Source organism: Leucopleurus acutus, assembly GCF_964270905.1.
Source record: "Leucopleurus acutus genome assembly, chromosome: 9".
In the NCBI taxonomy this organism is placed as follows: domain Eukaryota; kingdom Metazoa; phylum Chordata; class Mammalia; order Artiodactyla; family Delphinidae; genus Leucopleurus; species Leucopleurus acutus.
The window spans coordinates 3,851,673-3,874,366 of NC_139144.1; the positions used below are offsets into that span (position 1 = coordinate 3,851,673).

The window sequence follows — 22,694 nt, forward strand, 5'->3', positions numbered from 1 at the left end:
GTGCAATTTTATTAACCATCTACTTCCTGTTGGGCTTGGAACTGTGACCCTGGCGTTTCTCACGGGTGCTTTTGTAGGTGGGATGTGAAACCCCAGCTGGCTGACTTTTTTACTCCAGCTTTCTCCGCACTTTGTGACCTGTCTTCACGTTATTTTTAGGGTATAGTTTGAGTCAAACTATGTAAAACTTTTATCTTAGAAGGGTAACTATTTTGAGATTAGAATTAAAGGAAAACGATCAGGACATACCACAGAGTGTCCACAGAGCTCCGTGGACATCATGTATCGCAGGTGTGTCTTCTACGGCTGCTGTAACAAACGACAGCCCAGGAAGGAATCAAGGGGTCTGCATGGCTGTGTCCCTTCTGGAGCCTCCCAGGCAGGCATCGTTCTCTTGCCTCTCCCAGTTTCTAGAGGCAGCTGCTTTCAGTGGCTGGTGGCCCCTTCCCATCCCCAGAACCCGTAATGTCTGGTTGAGTTTTTCTCACAATGCATCACCCTGACTCTCAGGACCCTCATAGTTTCCTCAGGTCATTGGATGATCCAGGATAATCTCATCTCAAGTCGGCAGACGGGCACCCATCATTCCATCTGCAACCTCACGGCCTTCCTGCCAGGCGACATGATACATTAACAGGTTCTGGGGATTCACACGGGAGCACCTCTGGGGTCCACCACCTGCCTTCCAACGGCATCAGCATGGGTCCCCCCAGTCCTGCCGACTCCAGGCCCTGCTGCTCCCGGCCTGCCTGGGGTCTCTGCGTCTGCTGCCCTGGGAGAGGGTGTCTTCCCACTGCGTGTCATCAGACAGACCGCTCGGGTCCTGAGGGCAGGGATAGGGCTATATTCCTCTGACAGACCACGTGGTATTGCTGAGTGTTTTGTGTTTTTTTAAAATTAAAAAAAAAGAAACAATACAGAGACCACGAGGGAGTCTGTGGCTTTGTGCCTCGATAGTCACAGGCAGTAGTTTTAATCTGGATCCGGAAGGAAACTACAGAGGGAATGAATGGGGCTTCGATGCTTGGTGACCATTGCTGCCAATGGGATTTCTGAAAGATGACGCCACAATCGTAAAACTCTGTAATAGAGGAACATGGTTTCGTCCAACATGAACGGAAGTATTTTCATGGAGCCGTATTAGAGAAGTTCATTTACAGAAATAAAGGAGGTTTGGTTTCAAAATATTAAGCAATTTCTGACTCACAGCTCCAATTTGAACCCTTCCAACTTCATCCATCTTTGATCATTAGAAAAGAAGATGTTTCTGGGAAAGCAAATTTGTTAGTCCAAGGTATCAGTTAAACTGGGCCGGCCCATGGTTGCCTTTGGCCCGAGAGTGGAGACAAACAGTATCTGAAACCATCCCCGAGTCCTGGAGAAACAGCAGTGCTCCTGAAAAATGTCATCAACTTATTCCTTAACTCCAAAGGCCTCCCTTCCAGGCAGATTCACAGGGACGTTATCACTATATCACCCTGTTACGACTTCAGTCAAGCAAATGTCGGAGGTTTTTCTTTGGCAAGATTGTGGTGTTATTCGGAGAGAAACACCCCAGAAAAAAAGACCCTTGGTTTCTTAATATTTTCCGTATCGTTGCCAGATTCCCACAGACAGTTCACTGGGGCGGATGCTGTGTTCAGCCTTGTCCAGCTGCCACGAGGATGAAGAGGAATGGGGTGGGGGGGGTCACCCTGCAGACTGTGACCCCAGGTGGTCAGCGGCCAGAAACTACCTGCTCTGCGCCACCAGCCAGCTGCACCTCTGCAAACAGGTGCCGCCCCACAGCAGACACCTGTGTCGCGGCATGTCCAGACCGTGCACTTTCCTCCTGCATCTTTCCCTGCTTGATTTTATTTGTTTGTTTGTTTATGTATTTATTTATCTTTTGGACTTTTTTCCTGAGTTTGACTTTTTTTTTTTAATAAACTTATTTATTTTTGGCTGTGTTGGGTCTTCGTTTCTGTGAGAGGGCTTTCTCCAGTTGTGGCGAGTGGGGGCCACTCTTCATCGCGGCGCACGGGCCTCTCACTGTCACAGCCTCTCCCGCTGTGGAGCACAGGCTCCAGACGCGCAGTCTCAGTAGTTGTGGCTCACGGGCTTAGTTGCTCCACGGCATGTGGGATCCTCCCAGACCAGGGCTCGAACCCACGTCCCCTGCATTGGCAGGCGGATTCTTAACCACTGTGCCACCAGGGAAGCCCGAGTTTGACGTTTTTTTAAAAAAATTTAATTGAAGCATAGTTGATTTACAATATCGTGTTCATTTCAGGTGTGCAGTGCAGTGATTCAGTTATACACACACACACACACGCACACACATATACATCTATTCCTTTTCAGATTCTCTTCCATTATAGGTTCTTACAAAATATTGAGTATAGTTCCCGGTGCTGTACAGTAGGTCCTTGCTGGTGATTTTATTTATTTTAATTTAATTTTATACACTTAACACGAGATCTACCTTCTCACTGATTTTCAGGTGTCCAACACAGCACTGCTGACACTAGCGCAGGCTGTACAGCACAGCCCCAGAGCCAGCGCATCTTGCTCACTGAAGCGCTGCAGGGGCCAGCCCATTCATTCTGCGCCCCCGCCACCACAGTCACGCTCTGACTTCACGTCCTTCCCGGGGAGAAGCGTGAGGACCCCGCAGGCTGGACACCGTGTGCACCTTCTCCACGTGCATCTGCCGACCTCGGCTCGCTGGGCACTCAACACAGCCGGCACCAGAGAGGCCCTCTTTATTGAGTTATTTTTAATTTTTATTGACGTATAGTTGATTTACAATGTTGTGTTAATTTCTGCTGGACAGCAAGGTGATTCAGTTTTACATATATTATATATATATATTCATTTTCATCTTCTTTTCCATTGTGGTTTATCACAGGATATTGAATATAGTTCCCTGTGCTCTACAGCAGGACCCTGTTGTTTATCCATCCTATATGCAGTCATCACAAAGTCCCTCTTGGGCTTAAACATCACCTGGCAATTTCAAGAACCATAATCTATTTTTGGCATGTGCGATTTCCATCGGGCTCCTTTGACGCCCTCCTTGGGTGTTTGGTGCAGGGATTCGGTACCCCTGGGCACTGGGTGCTGAAGGGCCTGCCTCTTCACTCTGGTTTCGATAAGCCCTTTGCTTGAACAGTGACTGTAACATAAAGGGAAACTGCCTTCCCAGGGACACTGGTATGTGTGGAGAGCCAGAGTGCTCACACAGCCAGTGGCCTCAGAAACTGCGGGACCCTGGCTGGTTCACAGCTTTCTGCTTTGGGGGAGGCCGGGGAGGGGTGTGAGGTAGAGGCCTGTGACCACCCCCCCACCCCCCCGTTCACTTTACTGGGCACTGCATTTCCCATCACATACTTTCTCAAAGAGCACACCTCTTTACCTTTTTTCCTAATATGTCTCACTGGTAAAGGTCAAACTCTCAAATAACGGATAAATGTCCTTAAAAAAAAAAATACAGGTCTGACTGTCCACTTGGAGGTACTCAATTTATCTGGTTCTAAATGATCAAGGGACAGCATTGAGCTGGCCAGCAGCAGCACGGTCAGTGGAAGCCCTGGCCGTGCGTTTTGTCTGGGTGGTGAGCTCGTGGTGACGTGAAAGCTGTTCAGGGCACATCCCTGTCCACCCTGCATCCCCCGCACTCTCAGTCTGGGCAGGAAGGACCTGTTCTGGTGCAATGTTGACAATCCACAATATGAATTGCCTTTAGTATCCCCAAGTTCATGACATGAAATGTACTTAGTAACTATGTATTAATTATGATAGAATTCTAAGGCGTATGAATATACTTATGCTATCCCATGTCAGTTTAGTTTTTAAGGTATATGTCACTTGTTTAGAAACGTATGTTATCACCTTTTCTTTTGAAAATGGGAAGGGGGGAAGGAAAGAGAGAAATCGGACCAACAAAAAAGTTGCATGCACCCACTGTTGCAATTTATAATCTTTAATTTCTGAGTAGAAATTAAAGCATAATACAATTGTCAACAGGTGTCTCAATCTGCCAACCACATAAAAATGGGCCATCTGTCACCTAGAATGGTTTGTTACTATTTCTTAACTAAACACTATTATTTCCAGTTTATTATTGTTGATAACAATGTTCTTGTTTCTCAGTGTGCAGGTGTTTGACCAGTGGCAGAAGGGCAGCCTCTTCCAGAGGATCCTGGCAGGGACTGGCCACGGGCTGGAGGCTCTGGGGACTCAGTCTGGGGAAGGGAGCCAGGCCTGGACGGTGGCGGGAGCTTTGCAGGCTGCCCTTCTCCTCCTGAACGACAGTGTGGCAGTCGACGGCCCCCAAGGCAGCCACACACCTACCAGGATGTAAGGCACATTTCCTGGTGGATTAGGCTAGACAACCCTGATTTTAAAGTGTGCATGACAAGACTGTTACGAATGCATTCCATGTAGCCCCGGTTAGACAACAAACTGCTAGTTATTAGCAACTGGAAAATGCAAGGCTTGCATTGTGGACCCTGGTAGGACTGTTTGCAGCAAGCTGGATGCCTGTCCAGATGTTGAAAGCAATCGAATGAGGGCACGATGTTTGAGAGGGTTTTCAGATTGTGGACCTTAGGTCTTAACATCTTTGACATTCATTTAAAAATGAACAAAGACAGTTTAAAGGTCCTTTCCTGTAAGGAACTACTTGTTTTCCTATTTATTTAAACTTTTTGTGTAGTTGAAATGTTTACATAAGGTCCAGAAATATTTGAGAAGTAGGAAAGGTGGGATGTGTGTTATTATTTTTAAGGTAGAGAAACTGACTCACACACACGGTGGAGTCTAGTGCAACACGGGGTCTGTTTCTTCAGTAGGTGTGGCTGTTTGTAGTAACTTGATGAATCTTAGTAAACTCCTGAAGTTAAGGCTTTCCTTGGAAGAGGACAATAAGATTTCTTCATATTGTCACAAAAGGTTCATTTCAAACTGTGGGTCATAGAAAGTATTGCTCCCTGTACAGTGTGGAGAGGGAGTTATGATGTGCGAATTGTACGGCGCTGTACGTATGTCTTTTTCAGGCTCAGCGGCCATGGCTCACGGGCCCAGCCGCTCCGCGGTATGTGGGATCTTCCTGGACCGGGGCCCGAACCCGTGTCCCCTGCATCGGCAGATAGACTCTCAACCACTGCGCCACCAGGGAAGCCCAGTATGGGGTTTTTAACGACACACCTAACAAGTGGTAACTGAAAACACTGCCGACCCTTTTTCTTTTTCTGAAACCCAGTTAGGAAGCAAGGCGTTGCTTCTGAAGAGATTGACCGGGGCACATGGGGACTGTGGCGGGGGAGGCAGTGCGGCTCCCTGTGGGCCGAGGGCGCTGAGGAAGGGTTGCGGGCAGCCGGCCACGGACGTCTGTAGGATTAGCTGGAGAAAGGACGGGGTACACTGTTCTGTCACGTGAGAGCTGCACGTGCAGCACAGTGCAGGGGGCCAGGCGTGGGCGTTGAAGGCTTCCCTGCTTGGTTACCTGTTTTGAAGCTGTTTGAAAGTAACATCTCTGTTACTTAACACACAGTAGTAGAGACGCCATGTCAGGTCCCCCTGGACGATCCTACACGCCTCCAGCACGTCCTGGCCCTTCCGCCCTGGGTCCCGCTGGGGCCCCCATAGACCAGGAGCCCCGGGGACCCTCCCCATCTCTTGGCTCCTTGGGGATCAGGGGCCTCAGTGGCCACATCCTGCTCTAAGTACCGAAGCCACTCGCAGGTATTCTTCTCCCGATCCTGACCCAGAGTTGCAGGGACGTGACCCGCCTCCGGTCATCCCGTCCGGCCCCATTCAGGGGGCCGGAGTCTGGTCGGAGGCGGGCAGCCTGCACTCAGCCACACGCCGTCTGGACACTGAAGCGCTCTCGAAACACGCTTCCATATAAAATATTTTCTGGTAACCGCAGGTTTCATGGCAAATATATATATATATATATATATATACACACACACATTTATATATTTATTCGTTTATTATACACATTTACACATTTATATATTTTACACATATTATACACATTTATATATTTATATATATTATTTATATATACACACACAAATATATATATATACACACACAAATATATATATATATATATATACACACACATTTATTTATTTATTCGTTTATTTTTGGCTGCATTGGGTCTTCGTTGCATGCGGGCTTTCTCTGGTTGCGGCGAGCGGGGGCTACTCTTCATTGCGGTGCACGGGCTTCTCATTGCGGTGGCTTCTCTTGCTGTGGAGCATGGGCTCTAGGCACGTGGGCTTCAGTAGTTGTGGCTCGTGGGCTCAGTAGTTGTGGCACGCGGGCTCAGTAGTTGCGGCTCGCGGGCTGAGTTGCTCCGCAACATGTGGGATCTTCCCGGACCAGGGCTCAAACCCGTGTCCCCTGCACTGGCAGGTGGATTCTTAACCCCTGCACCACCAGGGAAGTCCAAGAGCTCCAACTTGATTTCTTCCAAATAGTCACAAATCATCAGATGTTTCCAAAAGATTGGTTAAACCCTCCGTTACTCACCCGCACCACCACTGACTCAAGTTACTTTCATCTTTGTGTTCTGAATTCCTATTTACATTTGGATCCATTTCTGGATTTCTCTGTTCTTTCCCCTCCTCTCTCTACCTCAGGGTCATACCATGAACCATAATCATGGCAAATATTTTTAAATCTCACCTGGAACTTTATCCTAACCCTCACCTCTTCTACCCACTACTTGGGATATACCTTTCTGTTTTGGGGTAAAGAGAGTGTTTAATCCATATTCAGTACCTGAAGGAATCCCCAAATCAGAGGATTCGAGCGATACGACCTGTCAAGAACCTGGTTATCTGTGTACGTGGGGAACGTGGGACTTTGGTCTGTGAAGTCCCAAAGCTGTGGGATATTTTCCTGTGAGTGGAAGTTTTGTTTCCCAAGGAGGCATACTGAACTGCTTCCCGTTACACTTCATTTATTTATTTCTGCCCTCAGATTACTGCTCCTGCAGAAACTGCAGCGCGTCCTTTGGGAGCTGCCACTGTGGCCGGCCCTGACGAGACTGCTCCAGCTCGACGGGGCTCTCAGGAGTGTGGTGGCCCAGAATCTACACCTTGTCCGAGGTAAACTAGCTCCAGGGTTATTTGTCCCCAACTCAAATCACGGCGAACATGGGAGTGGCTGGAAGGCAGGCTCGAAGCCGCCCGTCAGGTTTGGAGGTGAGGTATGGGCGTGCATACATATTTGTGCTTGTCGATGGTGCCCAGGGATGTTTCAAACCCAGCACATCCTGGCTGAACGAGTAGCGTGTCATAGTGGGGACCACATCCTGCTGTTCCCGTCAGCTGGCCTGGGGCCTGGAGTCAGCCGGCCTGGGGTCTGGACAGGCTCTTTTCTGCCGTCCCATCCACACCCCGTCCTCTGCCCACTCCCTGCCCCTCGGCATCCGTGGGGATAGCAGGTCCCCCTCGTCTGCCCCGACGTCCTTCCTTGACTGCAGTCCCGGAAGGTGGCCGTCTGCACTCTACTGCTTCTCACAGTGGACGGAGGAAGTGAGACAGCTGATGGAGCAGCTGCCTGAGGCTCGTGTGTCAGCAGAAAGAGGGGCCGGAGTTGGGTGACTTCGTCAGGCCCCTCCCTCGGGGGGACGTGAAGTGTCTGATAGCAGGTCCAGAGGCTGACTGGCCGGCTGCCAGGAGTCAGCCTCTGGATTCACGGCCACGTGAGGGAGGGGTCGGGCATGGAGCAGCTGGCAGGGGGTGAATGGTAACCCGTCTGTCTGTCCATCCTACAGAAATCCTCATTCACCTGGAGACATCTTCTAAGGACTCTCGACCCGCTGGGCCTGGCCAGTCGAAACTGGAAAAGGACGTGCTTTTTGGGGAGCTAAAGCAGGTAAAGCACAGCAAAGGATCACATGTAAGCACCTGGGACAGCACATTCCAGACGCTCAGGCAGTGTTTCCTTTTGCTCTTGTTATGAATGGTGCTAGTGCAATAAAGAGCACAGGCAGTGTTTGAAGCACTTTGCTTTCTTTTAAAGCTCTGGTTTCTGTTTGCGGGGCTCTGGCTCTCAGAGAGCTATGTCAGCCCCTTTCCGGGTGGCCCCTCAGGCTCTCGTTCGTCTTTTAGCTGCGGATGAAGAAGAACGCCACTGGTCTGTGCCTGAACGGACGCTTGTCCCAGACGGAAGCTCCCCTGCCTCCCGGGACTGCTGGCGTCCGGGGCATCCCCAAGGGGCTGGGCTGTGGTCACCACTCCTCCAGTGAGGCCAGTGCTTTACATAAGCTGCTTGAGTCACTGGAGGATGTGGTGAGTATCCACCGTCTGGTCTCTTCCGGGCACTGGGGGCTCATTTCTGAGGTAGATTCACCAAAGATGCTCACACTGGAGCCTCAGTCTTACAAGACAGCTGCCCCTGGGCGCCCCCTCCTGTGAGGCCACCTTAAGAGGCTGTGTGCCACCCACCTGGCCAGAATCTGCTTGGTGTTAAACGAGTCTCCCCAAGGGCACCCAGAATGTTTCCCCAGGCCGCATCCACTTCCTTGTGTCCAGGCTCCCCGTCCTGCTCCATTTCTAGCTGCAGAGGCTACAGCAGGCGGAGGCATGTCTGGTGGGCAGTCGGCTTGGGGCTGAGCTGTAGCTTCCAGGGGCCAGAGGCCGGGGGGGGGGGCGTGATCTCCCCACGTGCCCCCAGCCCCCCAGTGTAGGGCTGCAGGGTGTCGAGAATTAGTTAGTGAAAAGGATCATGTCCAGTCCGGCCTGCACTTCTCTTACTGAGCACTAAACATATTGACGTTCACCTTTTCGTAGTTCATTTCATTTTCAGTATTACCTGTTTCATGTTTATCTTCTTCCTTATAAACCATGAAATAAGATCAGTGAAACGATGAGACTAGTGAACTATAAACTGTGCCAGTTAGGGCAGTGGTGTGTCAAGCCAGTCAGCGTTTTCTCAGCACATTTCCTCTGTGTGTATTCATGCGCAGAAGGGTGCGTGCTGCCCTGGCCGAGGAGGGTGGAAAAGCTTGGGTCCTCAGAGGGCGGCATCTGGGAATCCTCCCAGATGAGAGCATGAGCCCTTAAGGAGGTGGGTAACTTGAAGCAAGGAGAACTCGGGAGGGCGCCGGGCAGAGGGAAAGCGTGTGCAGTCGGGAAAACCATCGCCTGCTGGCACGGTTGCTTTTTTTTTGGGGGGGTACGCAGACCTCTCACTGTTGTGGCCTCTCCCGTTGCGGAGCACAGGCTCCGGACGCGCAGGCTCAGTGGCCACGGCTCACGGGCCTAGCTGCTCTGCGGCATGTGGGATCTTCCCGGACCGGGGCACGAACCCGTGTCCCCTGCATCGGCAGGCGAACTCTCAACCACTGCGCCACCAGGGAAGCCCTGGCACGGTTGCTTTTGTGCTCTTGGTTTGTAAGCTCTCTCCTGGCAGAAAGCCACCCGAGTTTCTCTGTATCTGTGAAGCCTCTGTCACGGCGCAGTTATGTTTCTGTATTATGTGCAGGGTAGGTAGCCTTCCTGCTGGGCCTTAGGTTGTTCATCACCAAGGGACGACCCCACAGCTTGGCGGGTAGTTCTGCTGGTTCTAGCAGACCCCTCCCTTGTAGCTGCGGGACTCTGGGTACGCAGCTAGGGCACCAGGGGCAGGGGCGGTGCGGAGCTGGTCCTGTCTCCTCCAAGCCCCAGGGTCTCTCCATCCTTGTGGCCTGTCTGTGTGGTCCCCCAGCAGCCCGGGGATCCCAGGAGAGAGAGGGGTTGGGAGCCGCTCCTCAGAAACGGGCTGTGTCCCTCCTTCTGCACCGTGTTGGTTAACAGGGGCCCCAGCCCAGCCTCGATGAGCCATGGGGTGCGGTTACAGGGTCGTGGTGCTGGGACGTCTGCCCCACTGGGGTCAGGTGGGGGACAGGCCAACACAGACAGGCTTGATGCCTGGGTGCTCTCTGCTTTGTGGCTGTCTGAGGCTGTATGTGGGGTCTGTTCACCTGAACAAAGACTCAAGTCCAGGACCGGGACCAGGTGGTCCCAGCCATACGGGGCACAGTTCAAAGGGACCCCCAGCTGAGTAAGAACGGGTAGAGGCTGCATCACAGATGCCCACAGCTTCATTGCTTTATGTACCACAAGCAATGTTCTCCCTGCCTTTTAAGGGTCATCATTTGCAAGAGGTCATTACTGGGCCCACAAATATGCCAGTTTCAACACGGGAAGACGCCCCAGGCTGGAAGGACCTGGGGACACGGCTGTTGGAAGTGAGCCTGCCCTGCACTCAGCTTCTGTGGCTGCCGGGAGCCAGGATCTCCCCCCACGACTGTACAGACTGGCTTTTCTCTGAGGCATAAGTACCTGTTGGATGGAACACTTCTGAACAATTGGAAACCGAGAGGACTCCAACCGCTTCCTTCTCTACTCGAGAGACAGATCAACATAGTATATTCTATTTCTTATGAAAAAATAGAGTGGTTTACTATTTTTTCTGTTTTAAAAAGATTAACCTCTTTGGTACTGTTGGAAAGCATATACAAAATGTGAAATAGTGAACAGTCCCTCCGAAGTTTAACTGTTGGCTTAAATCTCACAGGAAATCTAGGGAATCGAGGGCCCTCGTTTAGTTCAAGGTGCTTGTTTATCACGTCACCCAGGATGCCAAAGAGTGGTTCTCGAGGGAGCTCTGCTTCTCCAGGAAATTGGCCTTGTTTTTATTTTATCAAATGTGAATTGTATGTGTGATGAATTTCCATTCTCCTCGGATGCTAGGACGTTCACAGTCAAATATGTCAAATAGGAATGTATTTTTCTTAGCTCAAAACTCATTTCATATTGTAGACATTAATTTTCCAGTTTCTCCACTCTTGATGGAGATATTTTATGTGTTCTTACATTTTTATATTTTATGTGCTCCCATAAATGATTTTCCTTCATTTTGCAAATCAGGGTGGGGGAAGTTCATAAATACACAAATATGTATTAAGAAAACTATTTCAAAGATTCTAATTTCCTTATATAACTGGACTGCAGGGCGTTTGTATATATTTGTATTTAGATGAGTTTGTAATATTGTCTTCTGGAAAACCATTATTCAGTTTTGTTTTTGATTGCAGGGTATTTCATACACTTGAGAAAGCCCAACGGTTCCTCAAACAGACATACCCCTGGAAAGACTTCATGGGGTTCATACGGAGGACTTGCCAGGTGGCTCGATATGTGAATAAGCAGGAAAGTTTCCAGAACAGTCTTCTTGGTAAGCCAGGAATGAGGGTGTTTTCCCCGTTCACTGTGGCAACACGGCTTCCTAAGAGCTGATCGATCCGAGTGAGTGAGGGGAGCTAAGCGTGGCTCACCGGGACGGTGCCGTGAGGTTTCCGCATTTACTCCCGTCAGCCATAACTAGGCAGCCGCGGGTCCCGGCACAGTCACTGCTTTCTCTCTCTAAACTGTCCTGGTTTGGTCAATAAACACTTAACTGTACAGACTCATCATGACCCAACCTCCGAAAGTCCAGATGTGCTGTGCGTGGGACCCTCTCCCTTAGCGCGTCCGCCCTGCCATGGGGGAGACCCATGTGGAGTGTTCTCCACTCTCTCCTTACCAGCCTCAAACCCAAAAATCCCCTAAAATATGAATCTCATAACTTGCAACTGCATGACTCGTAGGGAATCATCCTGTCCCCCAAGAGACTCTTTTTTTTAGAAGATGCTGGCAGGGCGATCCCTGCATCTCTGAGTTGGCCTCTTCCGGGTCTAGAGCTGGTTGTGTGTTTCCATCTGCCTTGGGAATTACACGCCCTGGTTTCCCATGTGTTCCAGGGGCTCTGTCCCATGGGGTCATAGCATCTCCTTGGAACACCTGTGTCTTGGACCTCTAGGGGGTTTGGGCCTGGGAATGGGATTTCCTGTTCCTTTTCTGTGGTCATGTCCACCTAACACTCCTTCCTTCATTCCTCCTCAAACTTGTCTTAGGGGCTGCCAGAGACCCTCTCTCTCTGGTTCTCGGTATCAGACTCACCACCCACGAGAGGGGTCCCTGCATTTGCTGTGGTTACACTGCCAGGCTCTGCGCCCTGTACAGCAGCGCTGGGTCTGTGTTGGCTTCTCCAGTGCGTTGGCTGTGTTCTCTTGAGTTGGGTGCTCATCCTACATGTCAACTTTCTGCTTTACCACCTTGCTCTCCTTTTTTTAATCACTTATTTCTGCCCAGTTTTACCATTTCCAGAAATACAGGCTACAAACAGTTACATTCATCATCAGCAAGAGGCCCAGGTTCAGAAGTCCCAATGGTATTGATAATCACACACATTTGTTGTGTTTTGAGTGAACTGATTTATTCAATCCTTGTGGCAACCTGTAAGTTGGGTACAACTTCATTTTCAGATGAGAATACTGAAGCTCAAGGAGATAGTATTCTTGGAGTAGGTCACAAAACTGCTAAGTGTCAAATCTGGGAAGGCTCACTGTGGAGCCTGTGAGCTAGACCACCCTCTTCCCTTTGGACGGATCCTTGCTAGGGGCTTAACTCTGCCCAAACACGCTCCATTGCAGAAATATGACTGACTCCTCTTGACAAAGAACTGAGTTTTGTTGTTTTCTACTGTACATTTATTTTCTATTTCACTAATTTCCCTTTTAGTCTTTATTTCCTTCCTTCTAGTAAACTTAGTTTGATGTTCTTTTTCTAGATTCTTGATTTTCAGATCTTCTTCTTTTCTAACATATACTTTCAGGGCTATACATTTTTCTGTATGCAAAGCTCCGTATATATTCCACACATTTTGATATGTTGTGTTTTACGTTAGACTCACAGATCTTTCTATATTGAACTCACTTATATTTAAGATTTTGGGTAGGGAGTATAGTGTAAAGCAATTTTGATTATCACGTGGAGACATGGGTAGTTACCACTAGGGGGGATGAATAATAACCGAGGGAAAGTCATGGGCTCTGGGCCCTTTACTGCCTGCGTTGGATGAGTACAGAGACCTGATTCACTTACATCCTTGCTACTCAAAGTGTGGTCCCTGAACCAGTGGCATCAGCACCATCTGGGAGCCTGCTAGAAATACAGAACCTTGGCCCCACCTCAGACCTATGGAGTCAGAGCGTGAAGTTTAGGACGACACCCCGATGGTCTATGAGCACGTGGAAGTGTGAGGAGCTCTGGGTTACATGCATGACTAGCCTGTTGATCAGCATTCAACTCTCGGTTATACATTCTGTATTTCCCCTTCCTCCTGTAGAAAACAAAACCAACTGCACATGATAAGAATTTGTTATTTATATATAACAGAAACACGAATTACGTTTTCTAATAACTGGATTCTGCTCTAAGTATTTAAATCATGGACTGCAGTGAGTTTTGCAGGCAGATGGAGCTGGGAGCAGACCCTGCTTCTGACACAGATTTTACTGAGTGGGTTACTGGCCTCCCATTGCAATCAGTTTTCTTCTTGGTGACATAGAAATTATACGGCCTACTGTACTGAGTTCTTATTAAGTAAGCTAATGTACATGAAATTCCTAGTGCAGTACTTTTAGGCAGTTTCCATAGACACTAGTTCCTTTTTCTCCCCACAGAAATGATTCCAGAATAATAATGCACCACAAGGAACGGCCATGGAATTCACTGTGGTGGATTATGTTTCTTTTTTTGTTTAAAAAAGTTATTCCAAGTGACTTGGTTTTCTGGTAGCATTAGCTTTAAAAATATGTGATATTAATCACACACATCTGTGCTAATTTTCAATATTGTTACCACGTTTTCCCCCCTTAAACACTTATAAAATTATACATACATAAGTCAGTCTATTGCAGCAGGAACTCAGCGAAGTATAAAAATTGCAAGTTTTATGTAATTTTGCCTCTGAAATAGGTGCTGGAGAGGTTAAATTACTTGTCTTAAATTAGAAGGATTTCTTTCTTTAAAAAAATCACCTTTATTGAAATATAATTGATTCATGCAACAAATCACCTGTGTTTAGAGTGTATGATTTGTTAGGTTCTGATGTGTGTATCTGTGAAGCTGTCATTACAGTTGAGACAGGGAACGTGTCCACCTGTCCCCAAAGTGTCCTCTTGCTCCCCTGTAATCCCCTCTCCGGTCAATCCAGCCCCTGCTCCGGTCCCCAGGTAACCACTGATTGGCCCTCGGTCATCAACAGTTAGTTTTTTCCTTTTCTAGAAATGTATATAGATGGAATTCCATAGTATGTGCTATGACATCTTTTACTTAGTGTGATTAATTAGTTTCAGCTTCATTCATGCGGCAGTGTGCTCACTCCTCTTGACTGCTGAGTACTATTCTGTTGCGTGGGTGTCTCACAGATTGTTTACTCATTCACATGACTCACAGTTTGGGATGTTTCCTGTTTTGGGCTATTGCAAATAAACCTGCGAGGAACATTCATATACAATTTTTAATGGAAATACGCTTTCTTTTCTCTAGAAGTAAAATGGCTAGATTATATGATACATGCATGTGTAACTTTTTAAGAGACTGACAAACTGTTTTTCAAAGTTGTACCATTTTACAGTTTCGACCAGAGCCCCTTCTGCCGAGGGTTCTGATTCCTCCACTTGGTATGGTCGGTTTAGAAAATTTTAGCCATTCTAATAGGTGTGGTATCTCGTAATGGATTTCATTTGCATTTATGAGTAGTGATTTGAACATGTATCTTTTCATGTGCTTATATATCGTCTGTGTATCTTTAGTCATGAATTGTGTATTCATATCTTTCCCCCACTTTAAAAATTGGGCTGTGTGTTTCTTTATCATTGAGTTTAAAAGTTCCTTGTAAAGCAAGATAGAAGCCCTTTATCAGATATGTGCTTTGCGAATATTTTCTCCTGGTCTCAAGCTTGTCTTTCCATCTTTCTCAACAGTGTCATTCAGGAGCAAAAGATTTAATTTTGATCAAGGTCTATATATATATATTTTTTTCCAGTGGATCATGGTTTTGGTAATATAGCTGAGAAATCTTTGCTAACTCTTGAGGTCACAAAGATTTTCACCTGTGTTTTCTTCTAGAAGGCTAATAGCTTTAGGTTTTAAAGTAGATCTGTGATGCGTTCTGAGTTAATTTTTGTATATGATATAGGTGCATATCAGATTTTATTATTTTATCTTTTGCATATGGAGATCTAATTGCTCCAGAAAAATTTGTTGTGAAGATAATCCTTTCTCCACTGATTACCTTTGTACTTCTGTTAAATAAGTTGTGCAAATATGTGGGTCATTTTCTGCACTGTTTACTCTGTCCCAGGGATCTCTTTGTTGATCTTTACACCAGTATCATCTGATCTTGATTATTATAGTTTTATGGTAAGTCCTAAAGTCAAGTAGTGTAAGCCTTCCAACTTTCTTCTTCTAAAAAATTTTTTTAGCTATTCTAGGTCATTTGCATTTTCATATGAATTTTAGAATCTGCTTGTCAATGTCTCAAAATTCTGCTGGAATTTTTTTTTTTTTTTTTTTTACGCGAGCCTCTCACTGTTGTGGCCTCTCCTGTTGCGGAGCACCGGCTCCGGATGCACAGTCTCAGCAGCCATGGCTCATGGGCCCAGCCACTCCACAGCATGTGGGATCTTCCCAGACTGGGGCACGAACCCGTGTCCCCTGAATTGGCAGGCGGACTCTCAACCACTGCGCCACCAGGGAAGCCCTCTGCTGGAATTTTAACCAGGACTGAGTTGAATCTATAGATAAATTTAGGGAGAGTGACTTTTTTTCTGGTAATAATGAGTCTTCTGACTCATGAACATAGTATATCTCTCCAATTATTTATGTGTTCTTTATTTCCTCTTAACAACTTGTAGTTTTCACTGTAGAAATTTTAATATTTCTATGCTATTGAAATGCTAGTGAAGTATATATATATAATATATATATATATATATATATATATATATATATATATAATGTTAAAACAGCCTTGCATAACTGGGATAAATTCCAGGTGGTAAGATATATCTCTTTTTCATATGTTACTGGATTCAACTTGCTAAAATTTTGTTTAACATTTTACATTTGTGCTATGAGGGATATTAGACTGTAGTTTTCCTTTCTTTTAACATCTTTGTCTTATTTTGTTATCAGGGTAATCCTGGCCTCATGAGTTGAAGAGTACTTTCTCCTTTTCAGTTTTTTTAGAAGAGTTTGTGTTGAATTGGTATTGTTTCTCCCTCACACATTTGGTAGAATTCACTAGTGAAGACATCTGCGCCTTTAGTTTTCTTTTTGGGAAGATTTTTAACTACAAATTCAATTTATTTAAAGGATATAGGGCTATGCAGATTATCTATTTCTTCTTAAATGAGCTTTGGTAGATTGTGTCTTTCAAGGAACTTTTCTCTTTCATCTGAATTGTCTAATTTAGTGTCATCCGTATCTCATAATACAGCTGACCCTTGAACCACATGGGTTTGCCCTGCGCTGGTCCGCTTGTGTGTGGATGTTTTTCAGTAGTAAATACTACAGTACTCGTGCCATCTTTTGTTGGTTGAATCTACAGATGCAGAACCGCAGGTATAGGGGATGTGATTTGGAGGGCTGACCGTATGTTACAAGAGGATTTTTTACTGCGTTGAGTGTTGGCATCCCTGACCCCCATGTTATTCTCTTAATATTACAGAATCTGTATAATCTTTACCTCTCTCATACATGATATCAGTGATATGTGCCTTTCTTTTTTCGTGATCACTCTGCAGAGAGGTTTGTCAGTGCTATTGATCTCAAAGAAGTAGCCTTTGGTTTTGTTCATTTTCCCCTAATGTTTTTCTTTTTCCTATTTCCTTAGTTTCCACTTTTATTATTTTCTTTCTTCTACTTACTGTGGGTTTAACTGACTCTGCATTTCTAGTTTCTTAACTTGGAAGTTGACTTGGAAGTTGAAGTCTCTGAGACCCTTATTCATTTCCCATATAGGTACTTAATTTCTCCCTAAGTACTGTTTTTTTTTTAGTGGCATCTCACAAATATTGGCATATTGTACTTTCATTTTCATCTAATTTTAAAGTACTTTTTAATTCACCTTTTGATTTCTTTTTTGATCTATGAGGTGTTTAGTTCCCAAATATTTGTGATTTTCCAGTTATATTTAGTTATTGATTTCTAATTGAATTAGTCAATGAACATTCTTTGTATGACTTTAATCTTATTAAATTTATTAAGACTTTTTTATAGCCTAGAATATGGTCGCCTTGGAAAATGTGCCATTGCTTTTGAGAAGAATGTGTACGATATTGTTGTTGGGTGGGGCATTCTTCAAACATCAATTAGATCAAGAAATCTGTATCCTTACTGATATTTATCTTCCTGTTCTATCAATTATTTGGAGAGGGGTATTGAAATCACCAGCTATAATTGTGGATTTGTGTATTTATCCTGTATTTCATCAGTTTTTGTGTCGTGGTTTTTTTTTTTTTAATATTTATTTATTTGGCTGTGTTGGGATCTTCGTCGCAGCATGCAGGATCCTTCGTTGCGGCGCCTGGGCTTCAGAGTTGTGGCGCACGGGCTTACTCAGCCCACGGCACGTGGGATCTTAGTTCTTTGACCAGGGGTCAAACCTGCGTCCCCTTCACTGGAAGGCAGATTCTTAACCACGGGACCACCAGGGAAGTCCCTGTGTCATGTGTTTTGAAACTCTGTTATAATGTGTGTAAAGATTTAGAATTGTTATATCTTCTCAATTAATTGATGCTTTTATGATTATGAAATAATAATGATATTATCATCTGGAATCTACTTCATCTGAAACCTTCCTTTTGATTAATGTAGTGTGGTATGTCTTTTACATCTTTTTACTTTTAAGTTATTTATGTCTTTTATTTCAAGTACATTTTGTACATGCACCATATAATTGGTTCTTGTTTTATCTGACCTGACAAGTTTTGCATTTTTATTGGGTTGTTTAAACTATAGAGTATAGGGTTTCCCTGGTGGCGCAGTGGTTGAGAATCTGCCTGCCAAGGCAGGGGACACAGGTTTGAGCCCTGGTCCAGAAAGATCCCACATGCCGCAGAGCAGCTAAGCCCATGAGCCACAACTACTGAACCAGCACTCTAGAGCCATCGAGGCACAACTACTGAGGCCTGCATGCCTAGAGCCCGTGCTCTGCAACAACAGAAGCCACTGCAATGAGAAGCCTGTGCACCACAACGAAGAGTAACCCCCGCTCGCCACAACTAGAGAGAAGCCCACATGCAGCAACGAAGACCCAATGCAGCCAAAAATAGAAATAAATCAATAAATTAATTTATAACAAAAACAAACAAACAAAACTATGCAGTATAAACTAAATAGTATAAATGGTTTTATGTGATTAACGCTCTTCTCTAGTAATTCTACCTGAATTCTGTCAGTTCTGGGTAAGCTCTGATTGATTAATTTGTTTCCTAGTTATGGGTCACATTTTCCTGCTTTTGTGCACGCCTGGCAATTTTTGATTGAATGTCAAATGTTACGAATTTAGCCTTGTTTTGTGATTGTTATGTTGTTTTCCTACGTTATCGAAAACATTGCTTGAAATAGTTTGATCCTTTAGGGTCTTGCTTTTAAGATTTGTTAGGCGGGGCTGGAGCAGTGCTCAGAGAGGTTGTAAATATTCCCCGTTACTGAGTCAAGACCTTTTTGGCATCTTCTCCTCAATGTCTAACAAATCGTGGATTGCTCTAGTCTGGGTAACAGGAACAAAGTTTGTTCCTGGCCCTGTGTGATCACTGGCCCCTTATCTTTAATTTTGGGTGGTTCTTTCCCTGGCCTCAGGGAGCTCCTTCTCATGCATGGAGCATTCGTCCTCAGCAGACAGCAGATGACTCCCTGGGCAGCTACTCTGTCCCGTGAACCCCTCCTGTCTTTCGGACTCTAAACCCCCTCCCTTCAACTCAGGACGCCTACCAGACTCCAGCTCTGCCTTCTGAGTCACGGGGGGGAAGGCCTCACCTTGTTCATTTTCTACCGTTTGTTCATGGGTCTCTGTCCTACACTCCTTGGCAGCCAGTGGCACTTCATCTTGGCCAGAAGCGGAAGTCAAATCAGAAGGACTCCTAATCCTCTCTCGTTATATTTTCAACCATGTTAACTGAAACACTGTAGCATGTCTCACTTTACTAGACTTGACTTTTATACCCAACTCGAAATCAATATATGAAATGCCTTCCTATTTAGTTTTCTCTGAGGAATCTCCTTGTTATGAAGAAAACATGGATTGGAAAATCATTGGTGATAATTATTTCGCATTTTTGAATAACTTGATCAAGACTCCAGCAGCTTCCATATCTAGGTGAGTTTTCAGAATTCAACTTCTAGGTCTTGACTTAACTATTATCTGAAGATAAACAAAACCTAGTTATTGGAGGCACTTGCTTTAAAATGTGAGATCCTGATGTAGCTCTCAATAAAGCACTCCATATGGGTTTGGTTCTCAATAAATATTTGTGTCATACAATGTAGGACTCATGTTTCCGTGGATTTTGAAAGGAAACAGATTACGGTAATAAGATGTCCCCTTGAGAGCATAATTTATTATAAAATACTCCCAAAATAAAATCCTTCTTTGAAAAATAGTCTTATCTAGTTGCTTAGAGTTTCGACTCGGGATCGATGATTTAAGAGCCTGGTAGTTCTGGAGACTTTTGAGAGAGAATTGATCTTTGGAGCTAAATCTGCCAGATTATATACCGCTTGGCTATTTCAGCACATGTGTTGGAATGGACATTTTTATGTATAATTATGGATATTGTGTATAGTTTAAGAGCATACTTTATTGTCTGTGGGGTGTGTTGGGATGTGATGGGACAGAAGCTTTGCCTTAGAGCAGTAGTTCTCAAACTTGGGAATGGATCAAATTTATCTGTGAAATTTACTAAAAATACAAATGCTTGAACTTCGCCCCAGACATGCTAAATCTTGCTTGTGTGTAGTACCCAGTTTTCTGTAGATACGAAAAATTCTACAGGTGGTTTTGGTGCAAGCCAAAGTTTAAGCAGCACCCCACAGCATCTGTCTAGACCCGGGATTTGTCACTCCTGGGGAGACTTTAAGCTCAGCTATTAATGGGTACAGGAGGAAGAGAAGGTGATGGACTCTCTGGAGAATCAGTCCCTTGATCGTGTTGGATTTATAATACCTCACTTTCCCGAAAGTCACAGCTATTTAATAGCACAGAAAGATGGCAATGAAACTAGTCTGTATATGCTCCAAGGACATGTTTAATTTTATCTTTGTAGACTCATAGCAGCTGGCACAGTATCTTTCATGATAGGGGCTAGGTAACTAGATGTTGACTTAACGAATGAATGAATAAGAATGGACAATAAGTACAGAGTTAATATTAAGACAGCTGAGCTTGAAATGAGAAAACCCGGCCCGTATTCCAGTTCCTGCCATACAATAGCAGTTTGAATTTGCTAATTAAAAAAAATCCTGAAATGTTTCTTTTCACATGGAATAGAAATGATGATGTGTACCTCAAAGGGCTGTTATAGGCATGAACTAAGAGTATAGTGGTGAACGTGCTTTAAAAATTGTAAAGTGATATAAACGTGTGTGGCAACATCACTACCAGTAGCACTAGTTCTGCTTCGGCCCTTACTCATCCTACTATTACTACCCCATGACCTCTCAGATCCTAATGAAAAACAAGATCATTTGCATTCTGCTCTACCAATGCACGATTACTCACATAGTAGTTGTGCATGTATTTCTACGCAGGGCTGGATTTGAGTAAGGTTCATATTGAAGTCTTCAGAGTGTAGCTTTCTCTTTCCTGATCAAATTTTTTCCCAGGAAATGTTTTTGATGTTCCATGGTTCAGATTAGCCGCTGTCTGTTCTACAAATGACAATAAAGTAAATTAAGCCTGTATTTTTCCTGCTTTCAGATCTCAGTTGTGAGAGAGGAAAACAATTCCTTGCACTTGACCCATCCTCTGTGTATTCTATGCCAGACTGTGTTACACAACAGAATTACAGAGTTAAGGAAGTTTAGAAAGTAATTCACCCTTTAGGGCATTAAGAGACAATACAGGTCAAAATCCTGTATCCACAATTCTGAAATCTGCAGAAGTCTGAAAATCGAAGCTTTTCTCAAGATCGGCATCGCAACTCATTCTGCAGACGTAAGTGTTAAGGGGTCTGTTGCCCCTCCCACTGAACCTGTTCGGAGGTGTCCCTGCAGAAGTGTCAGTGAGTTGATACAGGGCTGCCCCGGTGCCCCTGGTGGAGGGGCCATGAATGCATGTGTGATACTTGCACAGGCTCCCTTTCTAAAGTCTGAAACACACAGGGCCCCAAGGATTTCAGAAGTGGACTTGTAGCTCCTGAGTCAGTCAGTTCTTCAAGTGAGGGCTCCTATTAGAAGTGTGGGTTTGTCTTAATTGTTGAGCTGCTCCTTTGAGAACGCTTTGTATTTAAAAAATAAACCCCTGGAGGGGAAGTACGCCATCTGAACTGATGAGTTTCTGATAGTGGGAAGTACAGCATTGTTTAAAGATCACTGCAGTTGCTTTCTAGAATGAGAAATCCTAACACTTGTCCTTAGATCATACAGGGGCAGTTTCAAACCGTCTTGCAATTTGGACAACCTCTGTCACCAAGACATTCTGAGATGTAATAAGGAATTGAATCCTAAGATGCCTCTGGCATAAACAGCAAACTTATCTTTAATGATCATGCATATAAACTCACTGAGTAAAGTAACCTAAAATGCATTGTTTTTGGTGCAAGAAGCAGATTTTAAGCTAAATGTATGCAACTGCATTGTAGATTTCTAAAACATTTTCAAATGTTCACATGAATCCCTGTTGGGAAAATATATTGCCTAGTAAATATTTCATTTATGTTTTACTATAAACAAATCTGAGTATTATCTAAAAATTTGATAAGTTGAATTTGTCTTGAATTTATTTATTTTTTCTGATACTGCATCAGTTCTGTTAATATTGTAGGGTCTTACATTTCACAAAGGCACTTCTAATGATGGAAAAGAAGTTGCAGACCCTTGAGGATGAGCAAAGAACTTCCTTTTATCTCTTACGGGATTTTGGGAGAAATTATTATTGCCCAATCCTTTCGGCTCATCCAGTATTCCCAAATTCCATAACCTCTCACCTCTCCCTGAGACGATTCTAAATACAAGTCATTTGTGGATAAATCATTTAGCGAGTTTAGAGAGAGACACACCTGGTATTGATACTCAGAAACTTCTGGAATTTGGCAAAGAAATGATTGAAAAGGTACAAGCTCTTGAAAGTCTCTGGATAAGGAAGGAATCAAGAAATATCTTGAGATTTATGGAATTAATACTTTTTGGAATGAATCCCAAGATCCTGGCATTGTGGACACATGGCGCTTCAAAAGGAGAAAGAGCTAAACTGGGAATCTTGTCTACACTTGTAAATTTTTCTGATCCATAAAATGAGAGGATTCATAGTAAAAGCTTTAACTTTTCCCAGTTGTTCCATTCAGATTGGCCTCAGTCGCCAGCCAGGAAAATGGATTTTGTTCATTTAAGTGAAGTGATAATAAATAATCTCTATGAATTAGGATTTCTGAGGCAGGAACAAGTCACAGAAGCTGTAGGCACAGTCTATGCTATGAGGAATACATCCGACCTTTTCTCAGCCCTTTCTGAACCTCAAAAACAAGACATTGATACAATTTTGACTCATGTCTATCTAAATGTCTTCCAGGTCAAAGATTCAGCTTTACTTCTCTA

General features: G+C 44.8%; 1 protein-coding gene across 1 annotated transcript in view; it reads left to right on the forward strand.

Annotated features, from left to right (window-relative positions):
- The window catches only part of ABCA13 (ATP binding cassette subfamily A member 13), a gene marked incomplete at both ends in the record, with an annotated part of 307,539 nt that overhangs the window by 39,382 nt on the left and 245,463 nt on the right, over positions 1-22,694 (forward strand). Inside the window, 10 exon segments of the mRNA XM_082846245.1 lie at positions 4,135-4,341; positions 6,982-7,109; positions 7,781-7,881; positions 8,118-8,297; positions 8,566-8,624; positions 11,087-11,226; positions 19,146-19,260; positions 21,925-21,989; positions 21,992-22,389; positions 22,393-22,692. Coding sequence (XP_082702371.1) covers positions 4,135-4,341; positions 6,982-7,109; positions 7,781-7,881; positions 8,118-8,297; positions 8,566-8,624; positions 11,087-11,226; positions 19,146-19,260; positions 21,925-21,989; positions 21,992-22,389; positions 22,393-22,692 — 1,693 coding nt within the window.